The 25,448-nt window shown below is 40.2% G+C and overlaps 1 protein-coding gene across 5 annotated transcripts in view; it reads left to right on the top strand.

The window, feature by feature from the left end:
* Nucleotides 1-25,448, top strand: part of LOC140188152 (scaffold attachment factor B1-like) — a 98,141-nt gene that overhangs the window by 14,222 nt on the left and 58,471 nt on the right. For all 5 annotated transcript variants that reach the window (XR_011883228.1, XM_072244142.1, XM_072244139.1 and 2 more), the window contains 9 exons: nucleotides 1,837-1,864; nucleotides 8,186-8,636; nucleotides 9,116-9,159; nucleotides 9,459-9,574; nucleotides 10,319-10,468; nucleotides 13,585-13,703; nucleotides 17,512-17,627; nucleotides 19,710-19,747; nucleotides 21,650-21,810. Coding sequence is in view for 4 of the 5 variants with exons in the window: in XM_072244142.1 (XP_072100243.1) it covers nucleotides 1,837-1,864; nucleotides 8,186-8,636; nucleotides 9,116-9,159; nucleotides 9,459-9,574; nucleotides 10,319-10,468; nucleotides 13,585-13,703; nucleotides 17,512-17,627; nucleotides 19,710-19,747; nucleotides 21,650-21,810 (1,223 nt within the window). In the remaining variant the exon portion in view is untranslated. The remainder of the gene's footprint in view (nucleotides 1-1,836; nucleotides 1,865-8,185; nucleotides 8,637-9,115; nucleotides 9,160-9,458; nucleotides 9,575-10,318; nucleotides 10,469-13,584; nucleotides 13,704-17,511; nucleotides 17,628-19,709; nucleotides 19,748-21,649; nucleotides 21,811-25,448) is intronic.

The raw sequence follows: 25,448 nt of genomic DNA, 5'->3' as shown, positions 1-25,448 counted from the left end.
ACCCCCTTCGAGTATCGCTGTCTCCCATCACCCCTCGATAGGACCGTCTTGTTGCAGGAAAACAAGCCCAGGGCTCCCACTGATTCAGCAATATTAGTGTGTTGCAATGATTTTATATGTTCATACGGGGAAAATATGCGCTGTGTTTAATATTAAATTTGTTAGATAAGCCCTTTTAGAAACAAAATTGAGTGTATTAGCCACTTACAAGTGCCTTGGTTGACTTATCACCTATATTTCGGCCGTGATTGACACCTCCCCCCCCCCCCCCAAACCGGTTGGCTGGTCCGCAAGAATATTGTTAATATTAAACTGGTCTGCTCTCCGCAAGAATATTGTTAATATTAAACTGGTCTGCAGTGCAAAAAAATTTGGGGACCCGTCTTTGGTGACATACTGTTTCTAGTTTAAATTCTAATGAAATACAGCCACAGTCATGCCTCATCATTATGTTGGACCCAGGTTGGATCTTCAGATGTTGACACCCAGGTACTTGGAGCTGCTTATCCTTTTCACTTCTGGTCCCTCGATGAGGACTGGAGTGTGTTCACTTGACTTCCCTTCCAGAAGTCTACAATCAATCCCTGGTCTCACTGACGTTAAATGTTAAGTTATTGTTGTAACTCCACCCAACCAGCTAATCAAACTTGCTCCTATTCACCTCATAGAGACCTTTCTAAATTCTGCCAACAGTGGTTGTCATTGCGGATTTTTAGATGGCCTATGCTTAGCCACATGTCTAGGGTGTAGACAGAGTTGAGCAGTGTGCTAAGCACCCATCCTTGTTGTGTGCTAGTGTTGTTGTCTGTCAGATGTCATTTCTGATCCACCTAAATCCAGTTGAAGAGGGAGGTACAGAGGCCCAGGTTTTTGGAGCTTGTTGATTATAACTGAGGGTATGATTATATTGAATGACAAGCTGTAATCAATAAACAGCAGCCTGACATGGGTATTACTATTTCTTGGTGTACCAAGGCAGAGTGGAGAGGCAGTGAAATGGCATCTGCTGTAGACCAATTGTGGCGATAGGCAGCTTGCAATGGGTCCTTGTTTAGGCAGGAGTTGATACTTGCCATGATCAACTTCTTAAAGCACTTAATCACAGTAGATGTGAGTGCCTCTGGATGTGAGCAGCTCACCCTGCTCTTCATGGGCATTGGTATGATTGTCATACTTTTGAAGCAGGTTGGAACCTCTGATTGCAGTAGTGAGAAATTGAAGATGTCCTTGAACACTTCCGCCAATTAGTTGGCGCAGACTTTCAGAGTCCTACCAGATACACCATCAAGGTCTGACGTCTTGCCTCTGCAATGGCCAGGGCTGCTAGAATCCAACCAAAACTGTAAATAACTGACAAATTTGTTACCTTTTGTAATCCAACAGCTTTGACATAATGCTAATTGTTATTGAAATGTTGACTTGGAGTTAAACATGTCTTCCATACTGGTGTGATTCATATAAAACCCATGTAATTGAGAAATTGGGAGATGTAGCAGGTTCACCTTTGTTGGGATGAAAGTAAGATCATAGATTCTAAGGGTCTTGAAATTAGGGACAATGAATTTGTGAATACTCACAGAGGTGTATAGTTTAAATATCTGCCTTCTGATTTTTTTGTGACCTTGTTTATAAAACTGCATTACAAAGGAAAATGGATTCATATCTACAACTATGTTCTTGCTAAAGATTTGGAAATTTACCTTCCACATGGTTATACTTCGAGCCAAGCAGCTCTGTTATTGCATTGTTCTATTTGTGATAGCTTATTTAAAATGGGACACATAAATGGAAAGTGCTGCAATTTTTAATGTGCTTGCATTTTTTTCTTCCTTTTAGGAAACTGAAACAACTCTAGAAGAACCAGGTATTGTTGAAGATCATTGCCTAGTCTGAACACTCCAACTCTCCTATTTCTCCCTCCCCTTCACCAGCCCTCCCCCATTTTTCTTACAAGATGCATAAATATAGAAGCATTTTGTGGTAGTGAACATCGGAGAACAGTGCAGCTACTGGAAGAGTGGAAAACTGAGGTGAAAGCTATCAATGTATGTTCTTAATGCTAGTAGGCTTTTTTTCTGACTTGCAATTTAATACTGAAACATAACACAACCTTAAGCGACAAATGGCAAAGGGATTGTTTTGGCTTTTAAATGTTCACTCCTTGAAGTTTTGAGTTTGAATCTGAAATGTAATCTACCCTTAGCTTTTGAGCCAAGTTGTCATGAGAGGGAATGGACACTTCAATCCTGCCATGCAAAGTACTTTTTGTATCTACTCTGTCAGTGCAGAATTTAGTTGTCTGTTCCATTCTTTACCCAGTCCAGTTGACGTCTAAATTCTATGATTGATTGGTTATCGATTGGTTTATGTAGCCAGTTGGTAGATTACATAGAATTATAGTAATTTTGTATTATTTAACCTATCATATTTAAAGTAAATGGGTGTAAATACCTTAATTCGTTTATTTTTATCCTGATTATCTAAGATAATCTGGTTGTCTGGTGAGTTAATCTTTATATTTTCTTGTGTTTGTTATAATTATAAGCTGTTGCTTACTTTTAACTGAAGCTAGTGTCATGAAATTATGTTAGGGAACTGCCAAAGATAAGTATATGAACAGCACCTATTTCATTAGACTAGCATGACAATACAGGGGATATGTTGCGTCTGTAAACTGGTGAGATCCAACGGTCAATACACTTAGTGCAGCTGCAACTGGACAAACTTTAGGGAGTGGTTGTTCTGGTGCATAATATGTAGAAGGCTAATATGTAGAGAAAACAAATAATTAAAAAGCTGTTATTAGTAGAATAATTGGATACAAAAGTAGGATAAAAGTAATTAAATTGTATATAATTTAAAGAAGGTAATGCTGGAAATTGGTGGGCAATTATAGTCCTAGAAAGATATAGCATGAAAGCAGACTCTTCGGCCAACTGAGGCTGTGCTATCAGGCACTCCTTTCTTTGCACTCCTAATATAACACGTTTTGTTCTCCCTGCTTTTGTATCAGCCAACCTACCCCAAATCACTCATTTACGAACTAAGGGCAATTTGCAATAACCAATTAACCTACTAATCTGCATGTTTTTGGAATGTGAGAGAAAATGTATGTATATCCAGAGGACTCACGGGGAGGAAGTGTGAGATCCGTACAGTACCCAGGATCAGGATTAAATTCTTGCTTGTTGGTTGCTGTGAAGTGGCTACCCTGCTAGATCCTGAAGAGTTTGATGTGGATATAGAAAAGGTGTTTTCCTCTTGTGAGGGGAATCTAGAAATGGGCAGTCTTTGCCTAGAAAAGCTTAAATGATGCCATGTGATGTTGCTGAAAGCAAGTTTTTCATTGCACTTGTGCATATGACAATAGAGTGGACTTTGAATTAAGAAGGTGGTAAGATTTTTTTGGAAATTTTGCTACAATTATTTCCCCAAAGAGGGTTGATAAGTATTTCTAAGGCTTTCTATAGGTCATTGATGTGTAAAAGAGTGAAAAATCACCACAGCAATGCAGAATTGAGGTTACAATCAGCCTTGTAGGGCTAAGTCCTATAATTCAGGCATTGGTTAGAAGACACTGGGGTGTCCTAGGTTGGTACCAGTGACCAGCTGTTCACAATCTGTCAGTGGTTTAGATCAGTTTTTAGCCCAACACCTCCCTAGATCACTTTCATACTTTCACTTTCACACTTTCATACTTGATGGTCTTTAGCAAGCGTTGAAATATCTGGTTCAAGTTATGACAGCAAAAGCCTTAAGTCCCCACACATAACAATGTCCAAGTGGTTTCTGCTTTTTATGTGGTTCACTACACTGAAGCCTCTTTCAACAAGGCAGGAGGATGGAAATGCAATGAAGAGCAGTTTGGCTCTTCTACAAAGTCCAAGATACTACTTAAGACGGTATAGCCATATACCTCAAAAGCTGACATTTCTGAAAAGTGTTTTTGCTTCATCATTCTGAATTTCAATAATTTTCTTCTTGCAAGCTGTCTTCCTGTTCTTCCATCTTGCAAAAAAAAAGGGGTTAATTACCTAGTCTGGAATTTCCAGGTTGTTCATATCCTTGAATCAATTCTGAAAATCCTTCTTCAGTGACTGCAGTGTAAGCAGTACTCTTGCAAATCACCGTCTGTGAAAGAGAGTGCCTTACTTTCCATGCAGGGAAGCTGTGAGAACATCCAATGTTTTCCAGTATTTCAAATTTTCCGATAAAAGTGGACACTGCACTTATTGCCTGGATCAAATTGAAATTCTCACCCTGCATTTTCATATTTAGAATGTCCATTCTATCATATAGATCAGCCATATTTCCATGTAGAAGTTCTGTCTTGTTTCTCAAGCTCTTGTCAACTTTGAGCAAAAATTCAACCGTAGCATCAAAGAGATCAAAGTGTTTTAAACATCTTTTGATAGCCAATGCACTTCAGTGTGAAGAAGCAGGTGTTCAAACACTTCATTGTTATCTTGACATAACAGGCAAAATATCCTCAATATATATTTTGAGCTTATCATTGATTCTTCATTGATAATTTGTTTTTTAACTTTTTACAAAAGAGAATCTCATCATAAACTTTCATCTTTGATAAGCCGTACATTGCCATTAGCAATGCCTTGTCTCACACTATTGATTCATGCAATTGTATCCCAAATTGTTATTTGTAGTTCTGCATAGTTGATCTCAATGTCTTCACTCGGTCTGTCAATATGATGAGCTATTGAGCTATTACTCAGAGGAATTGATTTTAAAACATTAGTTTTAAAATACCATTTTGGGAACAGTGGTGAGCACTTCTGATACAGCAGGCATTATTAATCTTTCACCAATTGCATGAAATTTTCCACACCGTACTATCATTTTGGAAATGTTGTAAGAAGCACTACCATGGTCATCTTGGCAAATGACTTGAGTGTGCATTTCTTTTCAAAGGCTTCCTTCATCTTCTGGAATTGAATAATACCATGAGTAGCCTTTACAGTTTGTCTTTAAGTGTTCCTGCAATCTTAATGGTTTCATGGCTCCATTAGACAGTACATGTTGGGGTGTTGCTGATCTGATGGGAACGGAATAAATCCATACTCGAGGTATGTAACATTGTATTGACACACTTTCTGTGTCTTAGCAGATTAGAATTCAAAGTTTCACCGCCTTCAGACTCGGGCGATTGTGCCATAGGTATTTATCCATCATTAACGGGGCTAAGTTAAAATAAAAACTGGGAATGCTTGCCAGATGTTGACAATGGCAGTGTGTTGACATGAATGGAACGATGGTAGCGCAAAGGAGCAGTGAGGTGAAGATGAAGACGATCACAACAGCAAAAATTATGTTGACAAGGATTCAGATTGGAATCTGAATGCTAGTTGGGATAGAACTAGTGTTCGGCAAACTACCGTTATACTAATCCAGTTAGCATGATTGACCAATCAAGTAAAATCTTGTTTCTTGACCACACATATGAAGCCAAAGTCACTTTGAACACCTCAAGAGGAATCCTAGGCTCACTGGCTCTATTTCAGCATTTGGTTCTAGCCAGCACTGTATCGTTGCGCGATTTGTTTTCCATAGATCTGTGGAGAAAGTTGAGAGGGTATACTCAACTTGCCAACTGTAAAATTGCATGAACTCATTCCGTGCCCCGAGTCAAAGGGGCTGATTTTTATGCGTCCTTTATAAAGTCTGTTTGGTTGGTAAGGCTGGATGAGATTGCTAAGTTTCAGACGCTTTATGACGACAGGTGCTCATTGTTTCCAGAACTATAGTTCTTCCTGTGTTCCAGAGCCTCATCCTTTTGTTTTTTGGAAGTGCCTGCCTGCTCAACTAATGGTCAAGTCTTGTTACTCAAGTTAGCATGTTGCTTCCCCTCTTCTCTTCCCCCCCCCCCCCAACGACTTCTGTTTCCCCTAACGCCCCTTAGGATATCTAACCAACCCCATGGGAATTACCGGTCCCCATCGGGAACCAGATGCAGTGTCTCCAAGTTTGTTGATGATACAAAACCTGGTTTGCAATGAGTTGTGACCAGATGCAGAGTTTTTAAATGATAACTAAATGAATAGTTGAGGACTTAACAGTTGATACAGTGTCAAAAAATGTGACATCAGCTCCTTTGGTTGAACAAAGTAGAAAAGCAAGTAGTTTATAAATGCTGAGAAGTTGAACAGTGGGGCTTGGAAGGATCTGGATGTCATTGTTCATAGTTCCTGCAAGTAATTAGCCTACGGAGTGAAAGGATTGTGTGCAAGAATAAAGTTGACTTAATGCAGTTATACAATCACCTGTTGAGATTGCACTCCTGATATTATGTTGAGACCTGGTCTCCCAATTTAAGAATATAATTTCAGTATAATGAGGTGCAGTGAGATTTGATTTGTAGAATTCCTTCATCCTGAATTGTGCAAAACCACAATGAAAATGCTACCACCAACCCTTTTACTTAAATCTCAGGATGAACCAGTACGAGTACTTTTAGTGAGACCAGAACTGTACATAATCGGGTGTAATCTTTTCAGGGCCAACATAATTTCAGTAAGACAACTGTATTCTTGAACTCAAATACTCTTGCAATGTAAGCCCATAAGCTCTTTGCCTTTCTAACCATTTGCCCTAACAGTGATTAAAATTTTTAGTGATTTTTGTCTACCATGGTACTTCTGAGCAGTGCTTTTCAATCTTTTTTTGATGCTTTTCTATTTTTTTTCTATGTACTTGCATGATTCTCCATTGTACTGAATTTGTTATGGATTACTTTTTCATTTACCCTATCATATAGCCCAGAATCCCTTGTATTCATATGGTTTTCTTGATACACATCTTTCGTATCATCAGCTTGCTGTTGTGAAGGGGAGGACAGATCAAACAATTGTCTTTTATTAATATGGTTGAAGAGAATGTTTTAAAAAGTATTTGGTAGAAGTGGCTAAGAGGAAACTAAAGGAGAAACATTGCAGTTTTTGGTGCTGAGTTGACTTCCTGCAACTTCTGTTTCTGCTTTGCTATACAGTAAGCTAATCGCAAACATCCTCTGTCTAGGAAAGGTTCTCTTAGATGCCAATGTAGGTGTTGAAAGATTAGAGTTATTTGTTTTCACCATTAATTCAGTTATTTAGACATATAGAAACAATTTGTTGTTTGCTTTTTTTGGTATGCCAAAATACTTGTCAATACTTCAATAGTCATTATTGTATTTTTGAAGGGCAAGCTCTGTTGGAGGATAAACAGTAGCCAATTTGTGAATAATACTGTCTCACAAACTGAAGTGTGGTAAATCACCACACTAAATTATTTTAATTAAGTTGATTAAGGGATGATCAGCAAGAAGTTGAGTGAATCATCTTCAGATTGTACCCATCTAAGAGAGCAAATGGAATCTCGGATTAGTGTCCTATTTGAAAGAGTACCCCTCTAACACTACAGTGCCTTTCACAACTATATTAGTATGCTCTCAAATTTGTAATGGTCATTTTAATCACAGTTTAACTGTATTTGTTCAGGAATTTGGTCTAAGAAAGAGTTCTTGTACTGACAACACATCAAAGTTGCTGGTGAACGCAGCAGGCCAGGCAGCATCTGTAGGAAGAGGTACAGTCGACGTTTCAGGCCGAGACCCTTCGTCAGGACTAACTGAAGGAAGAGTGACCCTTAGTCCTGACAAAGGGTCTCGGCCTGAAACGTCGACTGTACCTCTTCCTACAGATGCTGCCTGGCCTGCTGCGTTCACCAGCAACTTTGATGTGTGTTGCTTGAATTTCCAGCATCTGCAGAATTCCTATTGTTTGAGTTCTTGTACTGAGGAAGCTTTCATCATTGCAGCTCTCAAGTTTTCCAGGGTCTGGTTTTCTTTTTATTGATAGCAAGACTAGTAAAAGCAAAACAAAAAAAAAACATATTTTACTAAAATGTTGAAGCTAATTGGGGCCTTGATACTTCAAATATTGGATATCAGATTCCCAATTCAGGCTTTCTGTTTGAGTTCCAGGAAATTGCTCTTTTTGGCATTCAGAGCTACATTCCTGCTACTTTGATTATGGTAACCTAATAAGAAAATCATTATATTGACAGTACTTTTTATGCTCCCTCAGTTTTCCAGTCTCCCAGTGGGTAGGGGAGTATACTAGCTCCTCATGTATTCTTGCTCTATATGCTATAATTAAACCTTGTGCTATTTATTCCATTAATCCCATAGAAAAGGAGAATGTAGCTGAGAATTCGGGGGAGGCTTATAGTTCAGTTCCTACAGAGGCGAAGCCCCCTGAAGATCCTCGGGTATTGATGCAATATATGATTGATATGGATGCCACCTATATGGAAGAGGAAAATGGAAACGTGGTTCAAATGGAGGACAGAATTACGTTGGACGAAGCTGGTGAAATGCAACCGGAAGGACCCAAGATGGAGTCTGACTATATGCAAGAAAAAGTTAATGCTGAGAAGATGGACACGACTGAAAGTAATGATAAGATGGAAAGTCACCAGCAGAAGCATGAAGTAGACGAGGGAGAGTCTAAGGGAGCAGAAACAGAACCCCTGCCACGATTTGAGGAATGTAAAACAAGTGCAAGGAATCCAGAAGATGAAGGTTCTAACAAAGCAGAAAAGAAAGAACCTTCGATTGTTGAGGGCAGTGATCAGAAGAGGTTTGTTGTTTCTTAGTTCAAGATCAGATTTTCAATCGTGCTAAGATGATTCCAGTAAACTTATCTTGTGAATTGGCCAGCCCAGTGATGGTAATTTTTGAACAGATTTTATTTTAATTTTAAAATCTCTTGATAATCTCATCCCTCTATCATTGGAGGCTGTATTTGTTTATCTTTTACACTTTCCTCCATTCTGCAGAGTTTGCAAGTAGGAATTTGCTCTCTGTGCGCTACTCGCTGATGGTATCAAAGTATAATTGCGGCAATTCTTGTACAGTTCTAGTTATAGCTGGGTTCAAAACATCTTTGGTGTTCACCTCTGCAAACATATTTCTAAGTGTTTTGTTCACAATGACTTGCAGCTGATAGCTGTAATACTTGGGTAGGTATTGGAGAACTTATCTAGCTGGAAGTGATACTTTCGGTTGAGAACGTCTGAGTTTCTGAATGTCTCATGAAATATACCTTTGTGTCTTTAGCTCTGAGGATGGAAAAGATATTAAGAATGAGACAAGTGAAAAAGGTAAGTCAAAGACCACAAATATAATCTTTTATTCTGCATAGTATTTAACTGGTATGTAGATTTTGCATGAAATTGAAGGAAAAGATGAACATTTTGCATATTTTAGAAATTACAATTATGCATCCTTTAATCAGTTACTAATGCTAATCAAGTGTTAATTTAACAGATAAAAATAATATAAATTCATAGAGATTCAGCTCTAATAGGATGTTTGACAAGCTAGGGAGCCTAAAGGTAGGAGTCTGACTCAAAGCAAGAGTAGGTTGTTTCATAATTAATGAGACTGTTTTGCAATGCAGAGGAACCAGGTTCCTGCAGAACCTCAGATGCTACAGGCAAGAACCTGTGGGTGAGCGGGCTGTCCTCCACTACCAGGGCAACTGACTTGAAGAATCTCTTCAGTAAACATGGCAAGGTAAGAGATGAGGGTTACTTTTTTTGTATTCTGTTAGTATTGACGAAGTGAATGGTGAGAGAAGCTTTCTTGGGATGTCCCAAAGTGACTTACAGTAATGGATTAATCTTGTAGTGTGCAATTTTTATTTATTGAGATACAGTATAGTGCAGAATAAGGCTCTTCCAGTCCTTTGAGACGTGCCATCCAGCATTTAACCCTAGTCTAGTTATGGGATAATTTACAATGACCAATTAACTTGTCAACTGGTATGTATTTGGATTGTTGGAGGTAACTGAAGCACCCGGAGGAAACCTATGCAGTCGCGGGAAGATCACACAAACTACTTAGAGTGGCAGGAATTGAACTGGTACTGTAAAGTGTTGTGCTAACCATTATTCCTACATAAGTCTGGTTATATAGAAACCTAGGTACAGCACAGTAACAGCTAATAGAATCACTGACTCTCAATTCCAGTGATCTGGAAAATTTCTTGTGGTTTCCATGACATTTAGATACCAGAAGTTGAAAGACAGTGCTCTGCTCCTTAATGAAATTAAGTAATGATTTAATGATAAGTACTTCATTAATTTTGATTTTTTTTGTCAGTTTTCAAACCCTAATTGAAGATAAAATTGTGCATGTCTACAGTGACTGTATTAAAGTTTTCAATATTATGTGAAAACAAATACCATTTAACGAGCTAATAACTAACATTTTCTATACTAACCCCACTTGTTTCCTGGACTGATTATTTTTACACAGGTGATTTGTGCCAAAGTTGTAACAGATGCTCGTAATCCTGGTGCCCGCTGCTATGGATTCATTACCATGTTGACACCTGAGGAGGCAACAGAGTGCATTTCCTCCTTGAATCAATCTGAACTAAATGGGCAAACCATCACTGTAGAACTGGTAAGTATTTAGAATTTACCAGTGGGAATTATTGAGCATGCATGTTGTGTAGGAGAGTTGTGGAGATGCATGCTTTATAAATGTAATTGTATAACTTTTTTTTCTCTGTCAACCTACATGCATCAGTTTACTTTGGTCCCAAAGAAATTGGGTACCTGACCTCGTATTCCCCTTGATTAATTCCCTTTCCCTGTCAGTACTTAAGAGTTAGAGTGTATTATGGCATTTTTATCACTTATTTTCATTTCAATTTATATGATTTTAAGGGTTTTTTTCATAAACTTGGAATTCAATAATAGTGATAAATATTTTAAGGCCTTCAGTTTAAATCTGTTTAAATGCATAGGGCACAATGAGGTTCAATAAGATATTAATTTCTTCATTGTTGAGAACAGATTCTAAAATTGGCCATTTCAACTGTCTTAAGAAAGGGTCATCGTGGGAGCCATTTCATTTAGGCTTTGTCTGTGACAGGAGTGGAGTGAACATCAGAGCACTTCAGGAATATTGACAGAGACAGTAGTAGAAGGAAGCTGGAGATAGCAAGTGAGAGTAATGTATGGAATTTTGAGATGTTGTGGTATTATTGGATAGTTCCAGAATTAGGTAATGAATGAAATGCACATGAACAATCCACTGCAATATTGCTTCATTGAAGTAAAATTATCTGCAGATTTGTACAAGGGGTGATTGATAAGTTTGTGGCCTAAGGTAGAAGGAGTCAGTTTTAGAAAACCTGGCACATTTATTTTTCCTATATTTACACACTTAGTCCAGCGGTCGTGGAGCATATGGATCCCTTCTTTGTAGAAGTTGGCGTCTTGGACCTCCAGCGAGTGCTCCACAGCAGGGGTGATTGATAAGTTCGTGGCCTAAGGTAGCAGGAGATGAGTTATAACTTCAGACTTTCTGCGTAATCACTTCGAGTTGAACTGCACGTGCATGTAACGAGAGCGGTATAACTCATCTCCTTCTACCTTAGGTCACGAAATTATCAATTGCCTCTGCTGTGGACTACCTGGCGGTCCAAGGTGCTCTCATTACATGCAGGTGCAGTTCAACTCTTTGAGTGAAAATGCAGAAAGTTTGAAGTTAATAACTCATCTCCTTTTACCTTAGGCCATGAACTTATCAGTCACCCCTCGTAAATAGCAGATTCTGGCATATGGTTCAGTGTACTGGGAGTAAAGTTAGTGGCTGAGGGCGCAGACTTGTGAGGCAATTGTGGCAAAGGTGTTGCTGCTGCCTTTATTACAGTCTGATTGTCATGAATGATTGCCAGCTATGGATAAATAGCTCCACTGCTTTGTGGGCAGCCTCGGGAGAGATGAAGGCAATGGGAGTAAACCCAGTCAGAAAATCCAGAGTGGAGCCCCTAAGGCAGCTGGACATCACTGACATGCTTCTGGCAGCTCCTGCAGCCAAGCTGATGTTCCGCCACTTTTCCTTCGCTACATCGACGACTGCATTGGCTCTGCTTCCTGCACGCATGCTGAGCTCGTTGACTTCATTAACTTTGCCTCCAACTTTCACCCTGCCCTCAAGTTTACCTGGTCCATTTCCAACACCTCCCTCCCCTTTCTAGATCTTTCTGTCTCCATCTCTGGAGACAGCTTATCCACTGATGTCTACTATAAGCCTACTGACTCTCACAGCTATCTGGACTATTCCTCTTCTCACCCTGTCTCTTGCAAAAATGCCATCTCCTTCTCGCAATTCCTCCATCTCTGCTGCATCTGCTCTCAGGATGAGGCTTTTCATTCCAGGACGAGGAAGATGTCCTCCTTTTTTAAAGAAAGGGGCTTCCCTTCCTCCACCATCAACTCTGCTCTCAAACGCATCTCCCCCATTTCACGCACATCTGCCCTCACTCCATCCTCCCGCCACCCCACTAGGAATAGGGTTCCCCTGGTCCTCACCTTCCACCCCACCAGCCTCCGGGGCCAACATATTATTCTCCGTAACCTCCGCCACCTCCAACGGGATCCCACCACTAAGCACATCTTTCCCTCCCCCCCCCCCCCCCCCCACGGTCTGCTTTTCGCAGGGATCGCTCCCTACGCGACTCCCTTGTCCATTTGTCCCCCCCATCCCTCCTCACTGATCTCCCTCCTGGCGCTTATCCTTGTAAGCGGAACAAGTGCTACACATGCCCTTACACTTCCTCCCTTACCGCCATTCAGGGCCCCAGACTGTCCTTCCAGGTGAGGCGACACTTCACCTGTGAGTCGGCTGGGGTGATATACTGCGATGTGGCCTTCTATATATTGGCGAGACCCGACGCAGACTGGGAGACCGTTTTGCTGAACACCTACACTCTGTCTGCCAGAGAAAACCGGATCTCCCAGTGGCCACACATTTTAACTGCACATCCCATTCCCAATCTGACATGTCTATCCATGGCCTCCTCTACTGTAAAGATGAAGCCACACATCAGGTTGGAGGAACAACACCTTATATTCCGTCTGGGTAGCCTCCAACCTGATGGCATGAACATTGACTTCTCTAACTTCTGCTAATGCCCCCCCTCCCCCTCGTACCCCATCCGTTATTTATTTTTATACACACATTCTTTCTGTCACTCTCCTTTTTCCTCCCTCTGTCCCTCTGACTATACCCCTTGCCCATCCTCTGGGTTCCCTGCCCCCCCCCCCCACCTTCTCCCTGGGCCTCCTGTCCCATGATCCTCTCATATCCCCTTTGCCAATCACCTGTCCAGCTCTTGGCTCCATCCCTCCCCCTCCTGTCTTCTCCTATCATTTTGGATCTCCCCCTCCCCCTCCCACTTTCAAATCTCTTACTAACTCTTCCTTCAGTTAGTCCTGATGAAGGGTCTCGGCCCGAAACGTCGACTGTACCTCTTCCTAGAGATGCTGTCTGGCCTGCTGCGTTCACCAGCAACTTTGATGTGTGTTGCTTGAACTTCCAGCATCTGCAGAATTCCTCGTTTCTGATGCCAAATGTATTGCTTCGCTTTCATGATTGTTAGGAATTTAGGATCCAGTTGCAAAGGGAGGTGCTGAGCACTAGGTCTAAGAGTTTGGTGATTTTGTTTGGAATTATGATGTTGAACATGTAGATGTAGTTAATGCTTAGAAATCTGTGTGTGTCCTCAGGCTAAAAGTGATCCTAGCTGTAAGAAACCTGCAGAGCAGAAAGCAGAGAATATGAACAAGGTCTCCAAACCAAGTTCCAGTCGAAGAAGTGGGCATGATAGGGATCATTCCAGAGATGGGTAAGTAGCTTTAATTTTAGCTGGGCACCTTGTGTGGTAGATATTTCATTGTTATTATTTGACCATATTTAATCGTGCTGTTGTCAACCCATGGTTGAATAGAGACTATTTTTCTTTACAATCTTTGCTCTGTCTGATCATAGAAGAGGGTCACATCTTCCTCTGCTCATTTTGTTGTATGTTCTTGTATCCTTATCTTTTCATCCATTGTTCAGATCTGGTTGTTTCTGCAAACTGTATGATTAAAATTTTCACTTTGGTTATTAATTTCTATAGTACCTGCTCTGAAATTCCTTTGGCCACTGTGTCTATGCCAACCAGCATGTCCGCCTGTGCTGATCCCACTTGTCTGCATTAATTATATTTCCCTCAATGCCCTAGTAATTCAAGTACCTGTCCAGATACCTTTTAAGTGTTGTTACTGTTCCTGCCTCCACCACCACCTCATTTCAGATACCAACTCCTCTGTGGAAAAAGTTATCCCTCAGATCCCCTGTAAACCACCTCCTTACCTGAAACTTATGCCCTCATGTTTTAGACACCCTTATCATGGAAAACACACTAGCTATCAACCCTTTGTATGTCACTTTTACACACCTTATCATGAAACCTGTTGGCCACCTTTGCTCTATGAAAAACAGATCCATGCTATCTGATCTCTCCTTGTAACTGAAGCTTCCAATCCAGGCAACATCCTTATGAATCTTTTCTGCACTTTTTTTTTAAAGCTTAATCACATCCTTCCTATTGTGAACAGAATTGTACAATTCTCCAAATGTGAACTAACTCTCTTTTTTGTACAACTGTAATGTGACTTTCCAACTCTTGTACTCCATGCTTTGGCCATACAGTATGCTTTCCATTCCTCATGGCCCTGCCATTCATGTGCATGCATCATACAACTTGCCTGAGTTAAATGACATTTGTCATTCCTTTGTTCACTTTTCCAGTTCAATATACTGTTCTGACCTTAGACAATCTTTTCATTGTGCACTATATTGTGAATTTTAGTGGCACTTTCATTCTCATCTAGATCATTAATGCATATGTCAAACAATCCATGAGCCAGCACCAGTTACTGCAGCATTGGTCAAAGATCTAGGGGAAAAGAAACGCTCCACTACCTCTCTAACTTCTATCACTTGAACCTATTTTGTATGCAGTTGGGTCACTCATCTGCTCTAACTTCTTTAACAGCCTGTGTGTGTGAGGTCTTGCCAGAAGTCTTATTAAAGTTGATGTGGATTGTGTCTGCCACCCTGCCCTTCTCAGTCCTCTTGGTCTATTTTTCAAAAAACTCAAATCAAATTTGTAAGATATGATTTTCCATGCACAGTGCTATTCTCTTTTTTTGTCCTTGCCTTTCCAACCACTGGTAGATCCTGCCCTTCAGAATCTCCCAAGTAACTTTTCAATGCCTTGATTCAATGCTCATGACTCAATGCCTTGCAGTTCCCTAGCTTATCTTTGCTACCCTTATTAAATAAAAGTACAACATTAGCAATCCTTCAGTCATCAGATACCTTACTAAAGACTAATGTAGCTGCATATGTTTTATTACTTTGTTTCATTAGGGGTAGGAGTTGCATGACCAAATTATGTGGTGTCAGTAATGTGGGGTGCTCTGTTGGCCACTGTACCCTTAATTGAGATATAAAGGCAAGCTTGTTTGTGGTGTTGTCAATGACCTGATTTGGAATCATTTGAAAGTAGGCACTTCTGAACTCTGAAGCTGGCTATCATGTAGGCAATTGATAGGAGCTCTCAAATCATGACTTGATTGTCATGATTTGAGTTGTCAACACATGTGAGGAAGTAGAATCACTTCAGAAGATGGCAAGAGAAAGTGTCCAGCTTTGACTAATTTAGTGAATAATTTTGATGGGTAAACTAAATATATTGAATAGGACTGTTGATCTGCTTGACATGGAGTTCAGTAAAAATTTAATAAGGTCCCACGTGTAAGGCTTTTTCAAAATGTTAGAGCCCAAGGGAGTGAGGAAAATTGGATCCAAAATTGGCTTGGCAATAGGAGGCATAGTGATGGTGGAGGGTTGTTTTTGACTGGGAGCCTGCGACCAGCAGTGTTCCTCAGGGATTGGTCCCATGCTCTTTGTTATATTCATTGATAACTTAAAAGTGAATGTTGGAGTGACTTGTAAGCTTGTAGGTGACTCAAAAGTTGGTAGTATTGATGGTGAAGCAGGCAGCATGATAATGACCAGCGAATAAGTTGAATGGAGAAATGGTAATGGAATTGAATCCTGATAAATGTGTGGTGTTGAATTTTGAGAGGTCAAATAAAGGAGTGTTAGGGCTCCAGGGAATATCGAGGATGTTTGCGTCCAAAGGCCCCTAAATATGGGAGCATATAGATAGGGTGAATCTTAGAGTACAAGACCAGGAATGTCTTGATACCATTTTATAAACGTTGGTTAGCCCACAGCTGGAGTACTGTGTGCAGTTCTTGCTACATTCTAGGAGGGACATGATTACACTGGAGAGGGTGCAGAGGGGATTAGCCAGGATTTTGCCTGGGGTAGTGTGTTTAGTTCTGAAGAGAGACGAGAGAAGTTGAGTTTGCTTTCCTTGCAGCTGTGGAGACTTGTGAGGAGATTTTGATAAGGGTGTTTAAAATTATGAATGATAAACTTTTTTTCCTAGCTTAAGTGAGCATTTGTATTACCAAAACTTATGTTTCTGAAGGACTAAATCAGTGGTTGTATTTTAGCTCCTTACTTTATGCTTAGGATTGTGTGTACAGCTCCCAATTGTTATATTTAAGTTTGCTGTCAACAGCATTGTTGTTGGCAGAATCAAAATTGGTGGTGAATTAGTAAATAGGGAGCTGAAAATCTTGAGTGGTACCACAGCAACAACCTCTGTCTTAACGTCAGCAAAACTAGAGCTGAATCCAAGTTAGTTGTGCTCATTAGGGAACGAAGGTGGAGACGGTCAATACCTTTAAATCCTTTGGTGTCAACATATCATAGGATCTGTCCTGGGACATAAGTGTCATCACAAAGGTACGACATCATATCTACTGGGTTAAAAGTTTGTATAGATTCGGCATGTCACCAAAGATAGTGACAAATTTTTATAGATGGACAGTATCCTAACTGAATGCATCACAGCCTACTATGGAACCACCAAAGCCCCAGAATGAAAAAGGATACAGAAGTACTGTATATAGCCCAGTCCATCATAGGTGAAGTCTTTCCACCATTGAATATAGTTACATGAAGTGCTGCACAAGAAAGCACCATCCATCATCGCCACCACGTGACTTCTCATGCCTACTCTGAACTGATTCTGCACCCTGTAGAATCACTTTCAAGGACTCTTTACAGAGGTTGCTACGACCAACTGCAAGGTTTGACTACTATCTTCTCAGGTGCTTCTTTTTACATTGAGAAAAAGCTTGCTGCACCTGGACTTGGTAGTTAAATGAAAGTCACTCCTACCCCACAACACGCTGGAGGAACTCAGCAGGTCGGGCGGCATCCGTGGAAACGATCAATCAACATTTCGGGCCGGAATCCTTCATCAGGACCTGACCCAAAATGTTGACTGATTGTTTCCACAGATGCTGCCTGACCTGCTGAGTTCCTCCAGCGTGTTGAGTGTTGCTTTGACCCCAGCATCTGCAGAGTATTTTGTTTACTCCTATCCCAGCATGGCATTGTTAAATAGCAAGTATCGTGCATGAAATCCTTCCCTTTAGTCAGCTCTTCATAATGTAATGATGAAGAGAGAGGATGTATGTGAAATTCGTGAGACTTGCTCAAATAAATTGAAAATACTTTAGGTCATCTGTCAATGGAAAAAGGGATGATCAGAAGGACAGTGGAGACGATGGAAAACTGGAAGATGTGAGAAGAAACAGACGGAGGGCAAGGGATGACGGATCCAGATCATACTCAAGTAAGAAACATGAAAGAAGTGTGCGTGCGAAGTGATGGCTGGGCAGTCTGTTAGGTTGGTACATTATCCTGGGATTCTCATTATTGATTTGTTTGCTTCCTATAAAAGACATAACTTGGCATTCTTATTCTCAAGCTTGTTTTGACACAGTTACATCGTAAATTAAGTATATTTCAATGTGATTTCCCTGCATTGACTTCATCTACCCAATACCTTTTAATGCAGTAAAAATTGGTGAAAAATTTCATGTGAACTATCATATCCTCCTCTTTCATTACTCAGTGAAATAGCTTGCTTCTGCTTAAATTTTTGCATTTGTATTCAACAGTTCATCATAAAGGGAAGTTGTTTATGTATTAAATCTATCCAATAATTTAAAATTCTTTGATTGGATCATGCCTCCAGCATCTAAATTCAAGCTCCAATCCACTTTATGGAATACAGCTCCTCCTCAGGTTACGATTGTTATATTCGAGATTCTATGGAAAGCCCACAATTTATCCATATCTCTCTGGAAGATATATTGCATTGTAAATGCTCACTCTTAAGTTTTAAGAATAAATTGGGTAGATACATGGATGGGAGAGGTCTGGAGGGTTATGGACTGGGTGCAGGTCAATGGGACTAGTGGAATAAAGTTTCGGCACAGACTGGAAGGGCTGAATGGCCTGTTTTCTGTGCTGTAGTGTTCTATGATTCTACTTACTGAACAATGGCAGTCACTGAGAAGAAGGGCTGCTTGATAAAGAATTCCATTTCCAGTGAAGGAACAATGATAGAAAGTAATGGCGGTTCATTTTGGTAGGTCAAATATGATGGCAGAATATAGTGTTAATGGTAAGACTCTTGGCATTGTGGAGGATCAGAGGATCTTGGGGTCCGAATCCATAGGACAATCAAAGCTGCTGCGCAGGTTGACTGGTTAAGAAGGCGTACGGTACGTTGGCCTTCATCAATCATGGGATTGAGTTTAAGAGCTGAGAGGTAATGTTACAGCTTTATAGGACCCTGGTCAGATCCCACTTGGAGTACTGTGCTCAATTCTGGCCACTTCACTACAGGAAGGATGTGGAAACTATAGAAAGCGTGCAGAGGAGATTTACAGGGATTTTGCCTGGATTGGGGAGCATGCCCTATGAGAACAGATTGAGTGAACTTGGCCTTTGCTCCTTGGAGCGATGGAGGATGAGAGGTGACCTGATGGAGGTGTATAAGATGATGAGAGGCATTGATTGTGTGGATAGTCAGGCTTTTTCACTGGGCTGAAATGGCCAACACGAGAGGGCACAGTTTTAAGGTGCTTGGAAGTAGGTACAGAGGAGATGTCAGGGGCAAGTTTTTTACGCAGAGGGTGTTAAGTGTGTGGAATGGGCTGCCGGCGACAGTGGTGGAGGCGGTAACGATAAGGTCTTTTAAGAGACTCCTGGATAGGTACATGGAACTTAGAAAAATAGAGGGCTATGGGTAACCCTAGGTAACCTCTAAAATAAGTACATGTTCGGCACAGCATTGTGGGCTGAAGGGTCTGTACTGTGCTGTAGGTTTTTTTGTTTCTATGTTTCTAATAGTTCCCAGAGTTAGAGACAATATTCTGGTTGAGGTTGAATAATGTAAACTCAATGTAATTTACATTTAATCTGCATTTCTGTGTAAACAGGGTTCTTCTGTCATCTTAACAGCTATTTCATACCTTTCAAACACCCCAAAGTCCGCCCTTATTCTGCATTCTCCTGTATTTAGTTCATGCCTTCCACCTTTCTTGTATATGTTGTGAATGCTCCTTTATTTCCTTGGATAACTTACAGAAATTTGTAAAATTTGGTCTGTACCAACTTTAGGCAAAAGTGCATCCACCCTAAAGTTAGCCATCCTTGATACATCCTCCAAAGCTCAGCATTAATAATATTTGTTTTCTTGTGAAATATTATTATTATTAATTTGCCTTTCCTCACTCTTGGTTGTATTCCCTGAAGGTAAAATGAATTTTATATAATGTGCATAATGATAACTGTCCTGTTTCGTGAGAAATGGGAACAACAGTAGCTGAGGTTTTGGATGTATAACATTTTTGTTTCTCTCTAGGATATCGAGATTTAGAAAGAAGTCGAGAGAGGAGGCGGGTAGGTTTTTGATGAACATAAGAATTCCATGTCTGCAATTGCTTCAGCTAAACTCAAATAATTGCAGTTAGAGGGGGGTGAAAAGTACATTAGCTTTCCAGTCACTGCAGTTCCTTCTCATCAGAAATATGAACATTACATTGAACTATTCTTTGGAATTGAAATGTGAAGTGTTGGGTGGGATGCTTCTAATTGACTTTCTCATTAAGAAATAACATACTTGGTAACCAACAAGCACAGCACTTTTAATTTCAAAAGACAATGTGATAACCTATGGTATTTGCATCTGCCTAATTTAACTGGACACATACCTGCACATTATCTCTGTGACTGGGTTTCTTCTGGGGGCCCTGGACAGTTGGTGTTGGAAGGCAGGAAATGTGACAGCAAATCTGCAAGCTTCGTAACCCACAAATAGCATTCAAATATGAGCTGGGAAAGATTGGGATACTAATATGGGTTCTTTTAGATTCATCTCAGAAGAAATGGGGAATCCTTGGTTTAAAATTTCCTCTGACCAAACATTACGTCATATGCAATATGATGTGAGACAGTGGCTCTACTAGTTGTGCCACCAATACAACTCCAGTGACCCAAATATGGTCTTGACCTCCGGTGCTGTTTATGGGAAGTTTGCATGTCCTAGGACATGCAGATTAGAAAGTTATCCCCAGTATGAGCGAGAATTTGGAATTTACAGCCCATAGGTAGCCGTTCTTGCATAATTTACGGAGGGCGAAACTGGAAACTCGTGTCTCACCATTTTAATTCATCTTTGTCCATCTTATACCGAGGCTATAATGACATCTTATACCGAGGCTATAATGACATTTGGAGCCAAGTTGTCTTTACTGAACCCACCTTGGACAGGTTATTCAGTCAATTTTTCTAGAGGGCCTTTTTTGCCCCCTGAATATAGGTCACTTGTCTCCGTCGCCTTCACCAAGTCCACTAGTGCAGTGTTAGAAAGTCTGAGGCCACTGCCTTATCTCTGTAGTGCTCTTGCTATCACAGCTCAAGGTGACTTTTGAGAAAACTGTCAGTCATTGTTACCTGCCTTTTAAGAGGTGCTGATATTACTGAACACACACACAACGTTGACTCCTGAAAAGCAATGCATATAGCTTTGTCTGCACTCAGTAATCATTGCAATTGAGCAGACCTTCGTGTGCCATTGGAAGCAGAGGACACAGGTTAATAGCTTATCACTCTTGCTAATTTTGTCTTAGTTTTCAGAGATTGAATTTTTGTTTTGTGAAATATAGTGGTTTAGGGAGGGTACCAGAAAGTAATTAATTAGAACAGGAATAGCTAACATCATGTCTACCAATGGTCATACAGCTATGGAGAGGAACTCTGACCTTTTGGCTTGATGAGTCAGTGCGACCATCAGGCGTCCATTTTTACACTAATCTTACCCAAGTTGATTTTATTTCTCTGATATTCCATTAATTGGTGGTGAGGAGAAGTGACTGGAAAGTGATTGCTTCCTTTGGCTCTTCTAAAATGCTTCTGCTTGTAGATAATCTTCGCTTTATTGATTTGTGCATAATTTTGGCATGACATCACTATATTTCAGGTTATTGTTTAATTGGTTTTCATGTGTGATTTCATTACTGGACCTTTATTCCCTTCATCTTAAATACTATAGTACTGTGAATAGCTTGAAGTACACCAAGTCCAAAATTTCACTGAATTGCAAATGTGGTGGAGTCATGTTATATATGACATGTTGTTCACTTATCATACTGGATCATAGGCTTCAAGTTAGAGAAATGCATTTTCCTAACCATGTTAATCAAAGGTAGATTGTGTGATAATACTAGTTGTGTGCATCTTGATGCCTTGGACCAGTGTTCTGATGTTCTAATGCCTTTTTTCTTGGGGTGGGGGTATAAACAGTCTCGGTCTAGAAGTCGTCAGAGGAGATTTCAGAACAGAGATAGAGGAAGAAATTTTGTGTCCTTTGATAAACTTATCGCAATGAGAGAACGTGAGCGAGGACGTGAACGAGAGCGACATTGGGACCACAGGAGAGATTTTTGGGAAATGGAGAGATTCAGGTCAGTACAATTGCTGCACTTAGATAAATATTTGCATAAAATATGGAACTGACTCTTCATGCTTGCATTCTTTTGGTAATAGCTGTGAAATAAGTTGTTTATGATTTTTGTATCTTTATATATGATATAGATAGTCTTTACAAAGTTTAGTCCGACAGGGAGCATCTCTGAAGGGAACTGATCAGGTGACACTTCAAACCAAAATCTTTCATTAGTTCTTCGTGTGTCCTGATGAAGGGCCTCGACCCAAAACGTCAGCTATTCATTTACCTCCATAGTTGTGTGCCTGACCTACTGAGTTCCCCAGTATCTTGTCTGTGCAGCTGAAAGAAGAGCTGCTATTTCTCAAACATGTAGCCCATTCAGCCCCATAGGTTTTCTTTGCTAATGTAATTGTAATCCCACTCATGATTCCCTTCTGTTTACCTCTCTTGCATAGCAGCTACCATTTACCCCTTCCTATTCAAAGCTGATCTTTCTCCAAGGATAATGAAAGCAAAGTTTCAAAGACTTGTGACCCTCAGAGAAAATCATTATTTCATCTTGTCTGAATTGGATGGCACTGTATTTTTAAACTATGTCCCTTACTCTGGATTTTCTCACAGTACACAAGAGCACAACAAAGTAAGATTGAGCAGGACTTCGAGCTTGACCTAACATTTAACATGATCATGTACCATTTCTCCATACTTTATTTCTTAATCTGTCAAATGTGTATCCACCTCTACTGTAGGAAGCACCTTCATCACCAGATGGGGGTGGGATGGCAGGAGGCAGCCTCTCCATCTGACGGGTGGTGCACTTCCCTCTACAGGAGTGCAGAGACATCTTTTCCACTTGAGGGGTGTGGGTGGGTGCAGGAGGGACCCTCTCCTCATGAGTCGAGAACAGTGGAAAGATGTTCTCAGCATGTTAGTTTCACTCACGTTAACTCTTGTTCTTCAACAGGCCTAGCTTGCGCAGTAAATCCACGTGCTTTTTCTAGGTATTAGAATCAGTATCAGGTTTGTTATTATTGACATATGCTGTGAAGTTTGTAGCAGCAGTATAGTGCATTACAAAAAATAGACTGAATTACAATAGTACAGGGTGTGTGTGTATATATATATATATATATATATGAAAAAATCTGGTGGAGGGGAAGAAGGTGCTTCTGAAATATTGACGGCATCCTCAGGCTCCTGTACCCCCTTGTTGATGGTAGTGATGAGAAGAGATCATGTCTTGATAAGGGTGTTTCATAATGGATGATGCCTTCTGGAGGCACTGCCTTTTGAAGAAGTCCTTGATGGGGGGGCCTTTAGTAACACACCAAATCTCCTGAAACTCCTAATGAAATATAGCCACTGGTGTCTTGTTTGTAAATGTAAAGTGTTACAATAACGTTTGTGCAGTACCTTATCAATTGCTTCCTGAAAATAGTTTCATACATCCCCTGATTCAGCTTTAATACACAGCATGTCACAGCTTCAAAAGGCTGTCATCATTCAAACATCATTTCCCTTTTATAAAAATTTATTGGCTTTGTGTGATAATCTTGAATTTTTCTTTCTACCTTATATCCTTCAGCATTTTTGTGATGAAGATGTGGAGCAAACTGGCTTGTGGTTTCCTGTCTCCCTTTTTTTGAATAAATGTTTAAATTTGTTCTTTTTAAATCTATTGTAACCTTCCCCAGATTTTGAAAGTTAAAGCACCCTGTAGCCATTGCATCAATATTTCACGAGCCGTTTTGGGGACTCTGGGACAGACCTGGAGACATCAGCTCACAGCTCCAACAATTTCCTCAGTACCTCTCTCCTGCTTACAATTTTCCAGAATTTCTTCTATTCTTTATTTATGATTATTTCTTGTATTCCTATTGGTCAACTCTTGCTTCGGTTTCTTGTGTTCTCTCAAAGTTTATTTTGTATCCTGTCTCTTAACGGTTCGTTCTCAGCAGACTAAGTTCTGTGAAAACATAATGCATTGTACTGCAACAAAGCACCCTCTGTTGCATACAGAAGTTGAAGACGTAGAATGTGCAGACAATCATGATGTTAGTGTTAAGATCATGAAACGTTATTATTTGCAAGGATTGCAAGAATATAGAATTAAAATTTCTTGATAGTCTTCTGGTCAGCTATCGCTGGTTTTCAAATGAGTGAGATAGGCTGTCAAGGGATTGTAGTAAAGTTACTAAAAATATTACAACAAAAAGATAGTTTTAATCCATTAAATTTTTACAGTAAATAGAAAACAAATTGGAATTGTAGGGGTCCAGGCAAAATAATTTTGGTCTACTATTACAAAGGATATACAGAAATCCTGACAACAACGTGTGGACCTTTCCATGAAGAAACGACTGAATCTCAGATTCTCATGGAGATTTAGCCATAACTAATTGAAACATTGATGTTTTTACTGGGGGTCGTTGGCTGCCACCCATAGATCTGTATACAAGTCGGGGATTCGTGAGTAAAGATGAAAGTTGTGAACTTATGCTCAGATGATTGCTCTTTTTATGGCAGCTGAACTTTGGGGAGTGCAGACTTCCAGAGATTTTCCAGCACTTCATCTGAAAAATAACTTACTGGAAGTCCATTGCTATCATTCATTTTGAAGGTGGGTGGGGGTTGGAGAGATGCTGCAGAAAAGTTAACTACCAGGTCATTTTCATACTATGTTTTAGACTTTTAAATTGTTTTAATTCTTTTGGGTTGTAAACCAGCTTTGGAATCTTTTGGTATGGTTGTGAATGCCACAGATATTCAATATGCATGACGTATTTGTGCTTGTGTGGCCCAAACAATTCTTAGGATGGAATTTGACTGAAAGGCAGCCGGTTTCTTGAGTGGTGTTTGAGCTTGGGCCCACTAACAAAGAATGGGCTTTAAGGGAAGGCAAGTAGCAATGTCAGCTAGCTTAAAGTGCAAGACTTGTATATGTCAACCAAAATTAGGCAATCATTGCTATTTGAAATGCTTTATTTCAGCATTGAGGGTCATGGGGTTAGTTCTGAGGTAAGATGGCAGCCTTGTGTTGAAGAACAGAGCAGCACAAGTAGCTAAATGGCCGCCTTCAAATTTCAAATAGGAGGCATATTTCCATCTCAAGTTGCAATAAATGTGATAAATATGTGTGTAAGTGACTGCTCTAAAATAAAACTATTTTTGTGTACTTAAACCCTTCAAATCTACACATGGTGTAGGTTTACGCTTCTGCAAAATAAACCTGGTTGGATTGCAAAGGAGCTTGTTGGTGTTACTGTCTGTGCAAGAGCATTGTCTTTGTTATACCCTGGATACTTGGCACAATTGAGCCTGATGTAAACAGAAAGAATGAGGGAACTGTGAATAGTGCAAGATGGATGTAGCCAAATGAATAAAATTTATTTGTATACCAATGCATAGAACAAACTTCATTTGTGCCCTAGTCCAAGGGTCACCAACCTTTTTTGCACCGTGGACTGGTTTAATATTGACAATATTCTTGCGGACCGTGGGTGGGGGGGTTGTTCAAGTTCAACAATACGTGACAGAATGAGGAAAGGTGCAGCTGACTCATATCGTTTCCTCACGGCCCGGTAGCACATCTTTGTGGCCCAGTGGTTGGGGACCACTGCCCTAGTCTATTGAATTGTTAGCACGCTCTATTTT

The sequence above is a fragment of the Mobula birostris genome, chromosome 26, assembly GCF_030028105.1.
Source record: "Mobula birostris isolate sMobBir1 chromosome 26, sMobBir1.hap1, whole genome shotgun sequence".
NCBI classification, from domain to species: Eukaryota; Metazoa; Chordata; class Chondrichthyes; order Myliobatiformes; family Myliobatidae; genus Mobula; species Mobula birostris.
Note: the sequence above shows the minus strand (reverse complement) of the source record. Positions and strands in the feature narration are given on the sequence as shown.